Source organism: Anabrus simplex, chromosome 8, assembly GCF_040414725.1.
Source record: "Anabrus simplex isolate iqAnaSimp1 chromosome 8, ASM4041472v1, whole genome shotgun sequence".
NCBI classification, from domain to species: Eukaryota; Metazoa; Arthropoda; class Insecta; order Orthoptera; family Tettigoniidae; genus Anabrus; species Anabrus simplex.
In genome coordinates this window covers 17018188-17030402 of record NC_090272.1, presented here as the reverse complement: position 1 = coordinate 17030402, position 12215 = coordinate 17018188, and the positions used below count along the sequence as shown (strand labels likewise).

Here is a 12215-nt window from a genome sequence, read left to right as displayed (position 1 = left end):
CAGAATCCACAATGGCTGTGCCTAAAATAACTAAATTAGCAGATGTGATCTCAGCCTTGGATATGAACATCCAGTACCGTTGAAAGGATAGGACCTCTTGAATTGCAAGAATTTAGAGAGAGCTTTTGTTGGCAACTCTAGTTGTGTTTAGGCCTGATTCTTCGAGAGACCCTTCACAGGGTCTTGTGCTCACTCGGTAGCCCTGGGTTCTCTCATTTTCATTTTGTACTGTTTTCATAGTGCTGGTTCATGTGCTGAGAGGGTAATCAGGGGAGCTGAGGTTTGAATTTCCACTTCTTTTCTCGTAAGCAGCTGCTTGTTGACTCCCTCCATCATTCTGCTTTTGGGATATAGGAGTGGTTGTCACCAGCTCCTAACACTTCTTTAAGGATTTAAGTGATATTTTCCCCACCCTTAGGACCATCATCCCGTCTTAAGCGACTCATCCATCCAAATCCACTCGAGATGCTGGCTGTATGGTCTACTCTATTTCCTAGGCAATTTATTGTCATCCCTCTAACGAGCATCTAGCATTCGTCTTCTTGTTCTTTTTATCTTCCCTTGGGGCAAATATCCGTTTATAGGAAGAGAAGTTGGGGATTGGAATAACTTACCAAGGGAGATGTTCAATACATTTCCAAGTTGTTTGCAACCTGCCACCTGATTGCTGTGAACTTATGTTAGTCAATCTATTAGCCAGCATACTTTGGTTTTTTTGGGCTCCAGAAGATTTTTGCAGACAATCGAGAATCGTTCATTTGTTCTCTATGTCCAGGTCTCTTCTGTGCAACTGAAGTGAATTGTTCGGTCAATGAATAAAGTTCTTCCAAGCTTTTGCGCATCCAGATGTGATGGAGTTTTGCTTTGGTGTAAAGTGATTTATTGTTGTAAATATTCCAGGCGATTGTGAAGGCTTTGCATAATTTTTCTCTGCAGGTTTTGTTGGCTACTCCTTCATTGCCAGTGCCTCTGATAATTTCATCCAAGTGTTTGAAGTGATTATGTTGTGTGATTTTGCCGTGTTTGGTCGCATATGATCCCGGTTTTGTGTTCTGGAGTCCATGTACTTTTTTTTCTGATAAGACGTTTGCAGGCTAGTTTTGAAGGTGTTTGCGTTTTAGGTTGATCTGTTTACATTTGGTTCTCATTTTTATTCCTGGTGTTTCTTTCTCCCATGTATAAATGATCTTATCAAGTATCTTGTCGAATAGAAATGGGGAACACATCACCTTGTCTTACTCATGTTCCAGTTTCGGAAGGTTCAGAAATTTCAACCATGAGTTTCACTTTGGATATTCTACGTGTCAAAGTTGATTGATGCAGTTCCTTTATTGTCCACACCGTATTTGCATAGGGTGCTGTGGTCAGTTGAGTCATATGCCTTTTTGAAGTATACGAAAGTGACGATTGTGCGGTTCGACTGGCGATAGTGGAGTATCATTGTGAGGTTCCGTGGAAGATCGGCGCAGTCAGATCCCTGCCTGTTGTTCGCTCATCTTACTCCAATCTGGTAAGGAGGACATGTGAGAACAGGCATGAGTGAAATGCCCTTTGTGTGTAGTAGGTGAATCAGCAAGTTGCAGTTCCCTCTCATTGCTTGAGCAGTAGTTCAGTGATTATGCCATCTTGCCCTGGTGCTTTATTGCTGCTGTCAATGAATGGGTACGATATGTCTGTAGGTGGTTCACAATTGCGTTCTTATGGGCACTGAGGCTGCTTGTAAATAGTTAAAAGCCTGCGTATGTATGTTTCTGTTTTTAACCGTTTATTCACAGCATGCTTGAGTCATCATATTAGAAATGCAACTTAATTTTCTATTCTTAATTTGATGGCTGTTATAAGTCAACACCCGGGACCGCATGTCTGCTGAGACCGGCTTTCCTTTTCATTCTTCCTCTCTCTTTCTATACTTTCTTCTTCTCTTATTTTATTTCTTTCTAAATCTTCTTTGACCTCTTGTATTCAGGTTGTTGTTTGACTTTTTGTGTTAAATGCACTTCAGTATCTGTTTTGTCAGTTTGTCGGGTAGATGTCCAAAAAAAACCAGTCTCCTTTTCATTATTTCTGTTAAATTTTCTATGTTCTGTTACATTTCCTTATCACATCTTATTTTCCATTCTTCTGTTGTTTTTTCTCATCGTAGTACTTCCAGTTTATAATTCAAAACTAGACATTCACTTGCTTAAAGACGTTCTATTTCACCAGTGTATTGTAGCATTTCTTGTTGTAAAAATTCTTAGCTGTATCCTTCCACCTACTGCAGATTCTTCTAAACAATTTTCCTGAATTATTTCTCACAGATATTTCCATATTCAACCAGTATGTGTTTGGAGTGTTTATTACTACCTTTTTACAAATTCGAAGTTCTCAGTCATTTTCTTTTCTCTAGATGAGCTGTGTGGTCGTGGATCTGAGCCTCCATGATTACAATTACAGTGAGATAATGGCCATGTGCCGACCACACGACACCAGAGCAGCAGTTTGCTTATTTGTACCCAGATCCTTCCTCCTTTCGGCCTTGTATTTCCAAACCACTGTCATCACCTTTCTCTCTCTCTCTCATTTCCTCTGCCTCTGTTCAGTTTCCATATTATAACATGGACATTTCGCACATTTCGATAGCAAGCATAGCGTTAGATTCATTTATAGTAAAAAGTCAAAAATGACTTTCATGGGTTCTTATGCCCAAGACCTTTTATTTATTTAGGAAAACAAATACAGTACAGTGCCAGTTTGTCTTTTAGTTTCCACGAACATTGGGACACTTATCACACCTCTCCAAAGCTCCATGTCCTGTACCCAGACAAAATCATTGATTTCAAATATCAGGACAAGAATTAGTCACCCGATGTGAGAGTAGGGGCGATGATTGACACATTCTCCAACAAAACTTTCCAGAAGAATAGTGCCATCGTATCAGGTCTCGCAATATCATGAGAAACGACGCAACATCAGATGTAAGCTGTCCCGGCCCCTTTCGTAGAATAGAGGCTTTCAACCTTGACAACATATCACAGGATCTTTCAGTACTGATCATGAAGAAACTCAAGCAACAGAACAGCTTTTACATTCCAGAAACACAGTGAGCTGGCAGAGACACTATTGCTACGTCTTCCAAACATATAAATACACTATACCTGGTTCATGGTGTGGGTTACTGTAGTCACGTCCTAGTACGTGAACCATAGGCAACGACTGAGTGGCCTAGTAAGGGGTCCTGAGAGTAGGGATACCAGTTGCTATGGAATGGTAGTGGGCATTTCGACATATTCTGAGCATGGTTTCCTTGTACTCAGGCGGCTAGGGCTATACTATCCACCAGCGGTCCCTAACCCGTTAGAGGAGAGATCCTGACTTGGACTATGTGTAAGTAGGGTATCATCCTGCTTCATGAATTTACCGAGCTCAGAACATTTTAAGCAACCTTCAGACATTTGGGAGTAACGGAGTCCCACTCCCATTTGACAGGCGAGGGACTCCTTGGAAACAACTTGGCGAACGAAATGGAATTCGATGGGGAGCTATCAATACGAATGGAGGTTACGGAAGAAAGAAAGTAGAACTGGCTGAGTCAGCTAAGAGGATGCATTTCGATGTGCTAGGAGTAAGTGATATTCGGGTAAGGGGAGATACCGAGGAAGAGATAGGAGATTATAAAGTGTACTTAACGAGTGTTAGAAACAGAAAGGCAGAGTATGGGGTAGGGATGTTTATCAGGAATACCATTGCACGCAACATAGTTTCTGTTAGGCACGTAAATAAGCAAATGATGTGGGTAGATTTGGCACTTGGAGGAATTAGGACGAGAATTGTCTCAGTGTATTCACCATGTGAGGCTGCAGATGAGGATGAACTTGACAAGTTTTATGAAGCATTGAGTGACATCGTAGTCAGGGTCAACAGCAAGGGTAGAATAGTGCTAATGGGCGATTTCAATGCGAGAGTTGGAAATAGAAGCGAAGGATACGAAAGGGTGCTTGGTAATTGTGGGGAAGATATGGAAGCTAATCAGAATGGGAAGCGTTTACTGGACTTTTGTGCTAGTATGAGTTTAGCAGTTACGAATACATTCTTCAAGCCTAAGGCTATTCACCGCTACACATGGGAGGCTAGGAATATCACATCCATAATAGACTATATCTTAACTGACTTCGAATTCACGAAATCTGTTCGGAATGTACGGGTTTTACGGAGATTTTTCGATGAAACAGACCACTATCTGATCTGTAGTGAACTAAGTGTCTCTAATCCTAGAATAGAGAAAGTGAAATCTGTCTGTAAACGAATAAGGATAGAAAATCTCCAGGACGAGGAAATTAGGCAGAAGTACATGGACATAATTAGTAGGAAGTTCCAAACAGTGGACAGTAAGCAGGTTCAGGATATAAAAATAGAATGGGTGGCATACAGGGATTCTGTAGTAGAAACAGCAAGGGAATGCCTAGGAACAACTGTGTGTGAAGATGGGAAAAAGCGAACATCTTGTTGGAATGATGAAGTGAGAGCAGCTTGTAAACGTAAAAAGAAGGCTTATCAGAAATGGCTCCAAACAAGGGCTGATGCAGACAGGGAATTGTACACAGATGAAAGAAACAGAGTGAAACAAATAGTTGCTAAATCCAAAAAGAAGTCATGGGAATATTTTGGTAATAACCTGGAAAAGCTAGGTCAAGCAGCAGGGAAACCTTTCTGGACAGAAATAAAGAATCTTAGGCAGGGAGGGAAAAGGGAAATGAACAGTGCTTTGGGTAATTCAGGTGAACTCATAATAGATTCCAGGGAATCACTGGATAGGTAGAGGGAAAATTTTTTCATCGTACAGTAAAAGGGAATCTTCATAGTGGTGTCGCGAGAAACCAAGCTCATGGGGAGGAAGAAAATGATGTAATTGAAATTATGCTTGAGGAAGTGGAAAGGATGGTAAATAAACTCCATTATCATAAAGCAGCAGGAATAGATGAAATTAGACCTGAAATATTGAAGTATAGTGCGAAGGCAGGGATGAAATGGCTTCATAGAGTAGTAAGATTAGCATGAAGTATTAGTAAGGTACCTTCAGATTGGGAAAAATCAGTAACAGTACCTATCTATAAGCAAGGGAACAGGAAGGATTGCAACAACTATCGAGGTATCTCATTGATTAGCACACCAGGCAAAGAATTCACTGGCATCTTGGAAGGGAGGGTGTGAACAGTGGTTGAGAGGAAATTGGTTGAAATTTGTGTGGTTTCAGACCACATGCGCAAGGTAATCGAAAAATGCTACGAGAGGAATAGGCAGTTGTGTTTGTTTCGTAGATCTAGAGAAAGCATATGACAGGGTACCGAGGGAACAGATGTTCACCAAACTTGGGGACTACGGGGTTAAGGGTAGATTGTTAAAATCAATCAAAGGCATTTATGTTGACAATTGGGCTGCAGTGAGAATTGATGGTAGAATGAGTTCTTGGTTCAGAGTCGGGCCTACTTAAAGAGGTTAGACGAGGCCCTAATCTTTCACCTTTGCTATTCGTAGTTTACATGGATCATCTGCTGAAAGGTATAAAGTGGCAGGGAGGGGTTCAGGTAGTTGAAAATGTAGTAAGCAGTCTGGTCTTTGCTGACGACTTGGTCTTAATTATAGATTGTGCTAAAAGCCTGCAGTCTAATATCTTGCAACTTGAAAATAGGTGCAATGAGTACGGTATTCGAAGACTGAATTGATGTCAGTAGGTAAGCAATTCATCAGAACTGAATGTCAGATTGTTGATACAAAGCTAGAACAGGTCGATAATTTCAAGTATTTAGGTTGTGTGTTCTCCCAGCATGATGATTTAGTGAGATTAAATCAAGGTGCAGTAAAGCTAATGCAGTGAGCTCACAGTTGCAAACAGCAGCATTCTGTAAGAAGGAAGTCAGCCCCCAAGACCAAATTATCTTTACATCGGTGTGTCTTCAGACCAACTTCGCTTTACGGGCGCGAAAACTGGGTGGACTGTTAAAATTAACAGACTTGAAAGTAGCGAGAATGATTGCTGGTACAAACAGGTGGGAACAATGGCAGGAGGGTAGTAGGAATGAGGAGATAAATGTTAAATTAGGAATGAACTCGATGGACGAAGCTGTATGCATTAGCCGTCTTCGGTGGTCGGGTCATGTAAGGCGAATGGAGGAGGATAGGAGACCTATGAGAATAATGGACTCTGTTATGGAGGGTAAGAGAAGTAGAGGTAGACCAAGACGACGATGGTTAGACTCGGTTTCTAACGCTTTAAAGATACGAGGTGTAGAAATAAATGAGGCCACAGCACTTGTTGCAAATAGAGGATTGTGGCAACGTTTAGTAAATTCACAGCCGCTTGCAGACTGAACGCTGAAAGGCACAACGGTCTATAATGATGATGTATGACTCTCGTTCTTTATCACCCCGAACGTGCTTGACCTTAGTTAAAACATTCTGCAGTACCCATTCTATCGCCAAAGTTGCATACAGCAAACTGCCCGGCGAGCAGGGTCACGTAGCTGTTGGGATGTAATATTGTTGGCTGCCATTTACACTTTACCCAACCAGAGTACTATAAGTAAGAAAGACATTTCATAAAGTGTTGTTAACATTATGAGCTAAACTGTACACTAGTGTCATTCTTTACTTTCTCCCTCTTCCCTTGCCTTGCTTTGCATTTTTGACAACAAGACTGGAATTAGGGAAGTCGAGGTGTGCTCTCTCTTTCCACTCTTTATTTATATTGTAGCCTTCTACCACATTGTATATGTTGGTGAGTATGGTGGAGTTGACAACTTGCAATTTCCGTACTCATTTTTTTTATTTCATAGTCCCATTAAAAAGTTCCCTCAGGTCACAAATTACGTAATGCAATACACTTGATCTTGTTGCAGAATCATCTATTGACCAGAAAACACAGCTTCAGACAACTGTGCAGAGGTTGAATGCCGTTACAGAGGAGCTGAGGAAATATCAGAAACAGAATGAAGAGGAGAGAGACAGGGAGAGAGCTAGGAGGACGATAGGGATGAGAAGGTGAGGATCACTCTAGTGATGTGAGAGACTGTGTGAATGAAGAAAGAGTTAGGATCACTATAGTGATGCGAGAGACTGTGTGAACGGTCAAAGAGCTATGATCACTACAGTGATGTGAGAGACTGTGTGAACGGTCAAAGACTGTGTTAATGAACTTTTCCATGAACTTTTTAAGAAGACAGTTCATTAGGTCATAAATGCTATTGTACAAGTGTTTCCTTGAAAACTGCTTTCAATTCTAGGAAATATTTATACATTTTCTCTTGAGTATTTTGTTTTTAATGTTGTCATTTCATCTTCTTATGCTAATTTTAAGGACATTCTTCTCAAGCATTGATACTTTGTCAATACATGCATTTTTCATGTAAACAATGTTATGTGCTGAAGATGTTAACAATATACGAAGCATGAACCACTTTTAACCAATAAGTTGCCTTAAGCAATTATTGTATCGACAAAGTGCAAAATAAAAAATACTTAGTTGTGAATGTGTAACAATATTGTCAAATGATATGCCTTTTGGCATCAGACGTAGCCAAGCAAGCGGCTGCTATATTGTGAATGTTCTGTTCACTGAATGAAATATCACTTGTGCCAGGCCATTACTTCCTAAAAGTGACTGCAACAGAAAGAGCTTCACATTGGACATAGCGTAATGAAAGTTCTTGGTTTGTGATTTACACTGACACTAAAAGCCTATTGCTGAAACACTGCATGGGGTCAATGAGGCACATCCTCCTTTGTTTGTGAGCGTCCAAAACTTCTACACATATGTTGAAGGTTGCAATTTGTAACCATTTGAAAGTTATTGTTGCTTGGTCCAAGGATTTTTCAGGGACATGCAGATCTACAGCAGTAAGTCACATGCCTGTTGACTGACACAACTACTCAATGTCTGATTTTAGGGCTGCATCAACAGAATCGGACAATCCTCCTGAAGTGAGCATGAGATCTAAAGCTGGTGGATCTCTCTACCGCAAGAGTTTGTCGCTAGAACAGACTGGTGGACACGAACAGGCAAGTAGGCTCATTGTTCCTCTTTCATTTTGTGTCAGGCAAGACTAGGGATAATTGTAGCTTGTGGTCCATACCGTGTTACTTCTCCAGTTCACATAGTGACACTCATTTGTGAGAAACACGGCTGGAATGTAGCAACAAACTGCCACTTCATGATAAACATAGGAACTTACAACAAATCTCATGAGGGAATAGGTTGTTGGAGCGAGCAAATCACAATGATCAGATATCGAAAACAAAACATGTTACTGGATGTCCAATTGCTACCGAAACTCAAAGTTCCGTAAACATGTAACAGATTAAGTACCGATAACATGCTGGCAGATCCATCACGAGTCTCAGTCCCAACACTAGAACATATCTGTGGTGACTTCAGTGAGAAGAGTATCAGTCCCAACACTAGAACATATCTGTGGTGACTTCAGTGAGAAGAGTATCAGTCCCAACACTAGAACATATCTGTGGTGACTGTAGTGAAAGAGTTTCCGTCCCAACACTAGAACATATCTGTGGTGACTGCAGTGACAGAGTTGTAATAGGTAATATTGTAATAGGTCTATAGTCACTGATATACGTGCAACTGGAGAGTCTGGGAATTAAGATGATAATTCCCTTTGCAAATGAATGATATATGATTACATCTGGAATTGCCAGTAGGTTATGTAATATGTTTTCCCAGGTATATTGCAAACCTGTCCATTAATAATTAATGAAGGGAGTATAGTTCTGATTCTGTTCGCCAAAATCTTGGCCAGAAGTTTATAGTCGGTATTTAATATTGTAATATGTCTACAGTCACTGATATACGTGCAAGTGGAGAGTTTGGGAATTAAGATGATAATTCCCTCTGCAAATGTATCACTTATCGTGTGACTGGAGGCATAATTAATAACTTATGTCAGGTCTTTACCGATAATGTTCCAAAATATCTTATACCATTCATACGGAATCCTATCATAGCCTGGCGTCTTATTTGGTGCAGTATGGTCTAACGCTCGCTTCACTTCTTCTTTAGAAATATTATTAGTACGATGTGCTATATCATCTCCTTCTAGATGACTTTACAGATGATGAAAGTGTCTGTCACTATCGAACTCTGAGATGCTGTTTTCTGAAGACATTTCACGGAAGTATTTCTCACTTTCTGCAAGGAGGTGTTCCTTTGTAGTGAACATTGTCCCTTTACCATTATCCCATCGATTAATATATTGCTTATTGGCTGATCGTCTAATCTTGGCAATGTGGTAGGGAGAGATTTTATCTCTTTCTATGAGGGAAGTGCCTTTCACGTGCTGATGTAGTTGTTCTAGACTGCTTTCCTTAATACCTAAAATAATTCTCTTTATAGAATGTAATGCAGAAGATACATTTTGGCCTTGCTGTTCCTTTTAATGCAGATCAAACATAATTCTGTCATAGAATTCAATTTTCCTACTTGTTTCCTGGTTGTGCTCATACGCAATTGTTCGTCCGAGAAATCTAATTGTAGGTTTAAATTTATATGTCAACCAGTCCATCACACTACTATAGCGATTTTGTGCTAATTTGCATTGGTGATAACACTCCGTGAAACGTTGGACATCCTCAGTATTATTGAAAACAGACCTATTCATCTTCCGTATTCCTTTCCCAATGATGCAGCTGTCACTCCTTGTTGTCTTCATCATTACTAGAACGCTATGGTGATCGCTAAAGGCGACTTTAATCACCTTACAGATATCGAGGAGCTGTACTTGTGGCGTGGATACGTACATCCTATCTATCCTGGATTTCGACTCCCCACGGCAATATGTAAATTCGACATGTGGGCCGTGTAACCGCTGCCACACATCCTTCAGCTGCATAGACTAATATGATTGTCTGAAGGCCTGGACAAAAGTTTAAAGTACAGTAACTGTTTTGTCTCGTGGGTGAAGAGTGCAGTTGAAAATCACCTACTAGAATTATTGGATCAGGTGTCACTAAATGGGGCACTATTTCATTTTTATATAATAAGTTTCGTTCCTGTTTGTACTGCGACCCGGATGGGCTATATACGTTTATCAACGTTGCAGTGGCGGCTCGTGGGTTGTAAGTTTGGTGCAGCCCAGCACTCGCATCTGCAATAAATGTGTAGCCTACATTTTGAATAGGTGTGTTGGATAATCTAGCCAGGAGGAAATAAGGGATCGGGGAGATCTTTTGGTATGATAATGGTCTACAAATATCCGCTGTGTAATTTTCATGCAATTACTTTAAAAAGCACAATGTAACTATAACATCAACTAAAAAAGAAATATTACATTCGGTAACGTCTATTGCTTGTACGTTAAATCTATTCTTCCGTCCTTTGAAGCAGCGAACTTATCAATGATGTCATCGTAAAAGGGCATTGTATCCATCAAGTCGCTGAGCAGTGACTTCTCCAGGGATATAGTTGCCAGCGCAGTCAACCTCTCCTGCGATGTTGAATTCCTTAGGTAGGTTTTTATCCGCTTAAGGCACGAAAAGCTTCTTTCTACTGAGGAGCTGGTAGACGGTATGGTAAGTATTAATTAAAATAGTTTATACGATTCTTTGAAAACGTCCGTGAGTTCATTTTTATTGAGAATTATTTCCTCCAAACTGGTATTTTTGTAGGTGGAATCAAAATAGATAAACTGAAGTTCATTTTTTAACCTGTGTGTCAAATGTCGTGGGGTAAGACATTTTTAAGTTCTCTAGACCATCAAGAGGGAGGATTTTAGAAAATTCTTCAAACTTACAGCTATCCCCTAAGCAAAGAAATTGGAGCTTCTGCATATCTTGAAATCTTGTATCAGTCTCTACGGAGACTAAACCCATTATCTGAAAATAAAGTACTCGATACTTTAGAAAAATTTCACTTTCTGTTTTTAAACCAGAATGTCTTTTTAGTTCAATTTTGGTTTTCTTCTACTAAAACTGGTTTTAAATGTTTCTTCATTCCTTTCACCTAGTGTCAGTTGCCGTGTGGGTCTTACTTTTGAAAGACAGAACTAAACGTCCAGAGACTTCTTTTGGGGCACGTTAAATAATATATTAGCAAGCTCAAAAATGTCATTGAATACCATTGATAAAAATGTGAACTGGAAGCTATTAAAGTTATTAAACAACCCCTCTGATTGGCGAATGGTTTTTTCGTCTGACTGAGAATCGTACATGATTCTTTCAAAAATTTATTTCAATCCCTCCCACTCCTCGACAACCACGCTCAAAAGTTTCCCATGTGACGACCAACGTGTATCCACACCAGATGGTATTCGCTTCGCAATTACTGAATCTGCGACGAAAGTTCTTTTGGCTGATGAATGAATAAATGAAAGAATACCACCAAGACTCGGAAAAAAAATACGGCACTCTGATATGTTGGTAATACTTTGCTGTACCACTAGATTTAATCAGTGTGCCGAACAATGTACAAATAATGCTTGAGGGGCATCCTCCTTGACCTACGTTTGAAGACAATTTAGATGACCTGCCATGACACTAGTTCCGTCATAACACTGACCAATCAATTTTGTTTTGTAGGAAATTTCACTCAATACAGTCAGCAGCAAGCTGAATAAAGTAATCGCCGTACGGTCCGAACTAACTTCAACAAACCAAGAAAGCGTTCAACTAGTGCACCTTTGTGGATAATATACCGAAGTATCACCGAACACTGCGATTTCTTTGTGATGTCAGTCGTATCGTCAACCTGAACTGTGAAAGGAAATAGGTTTCTAAAATTTCTTCTTTCACAGCATCCCTAATGAAGGTACAGATGCAGTCTATTAACTCACATTGTATAGTTTTCGATTCTGCGCTAAAAACTTTCTTTATAGAAGCATAATGCTGCTGCATTTCTAACGAGCTGTTGGAAACTAGAAGTTTCAACAGTTCTTTGAAATTCCCTCTATTTAAGGAGTCGCCGCTCTCATCTTGGCTTCTAAATGTCATTTCCTGCTTAGAAAGAAATAAAACTGCATTGAAAAGTCTGTTAAGCCGCACATTCTCATTAAATTTTGTGATGTATAGACGAGCATTTTTCTTAAAGCGCCAGCAATTTGATTCTGATTCTTCTTAAGTTCTTTAAATCCCACGGCATTTTAATATGCTCCGAGGAACCTTCGTGCTTTTGGAAAGACCTAGTAGCACAGGACATATTTTCAAATCCTGTGTGATTCCAGACTCCCTGTTTC

General features: G+C 40.0%; 1 protein-coding gene across 3 annotated transcripts in view; it reads left to right on the top strand.

The window, feature by feature from the left end:
- LOC136879210 (uncharacterized) overlaps positions 1–12215 on the top strand; it is a 1250431-nt gene that overhangs the window by 1118114 nt on the left and 120102 nt on the right. For all 3 annotated transcript variants that reach the window (XM_067153008.2, XM_067153007.2, XM_068228965.1), the window contains 2 exons: positions 6876–7017; positions 7923–8034. In XM_067153008.2, the coding sequence (XP_067009109.2) occupies positions 6876–7017; positions 7923–8034 (254 nt within the window). The remainder of the gene's footprint in view (positions 1–6875; positions 7018–7922; positions 8035–12215) is intronic.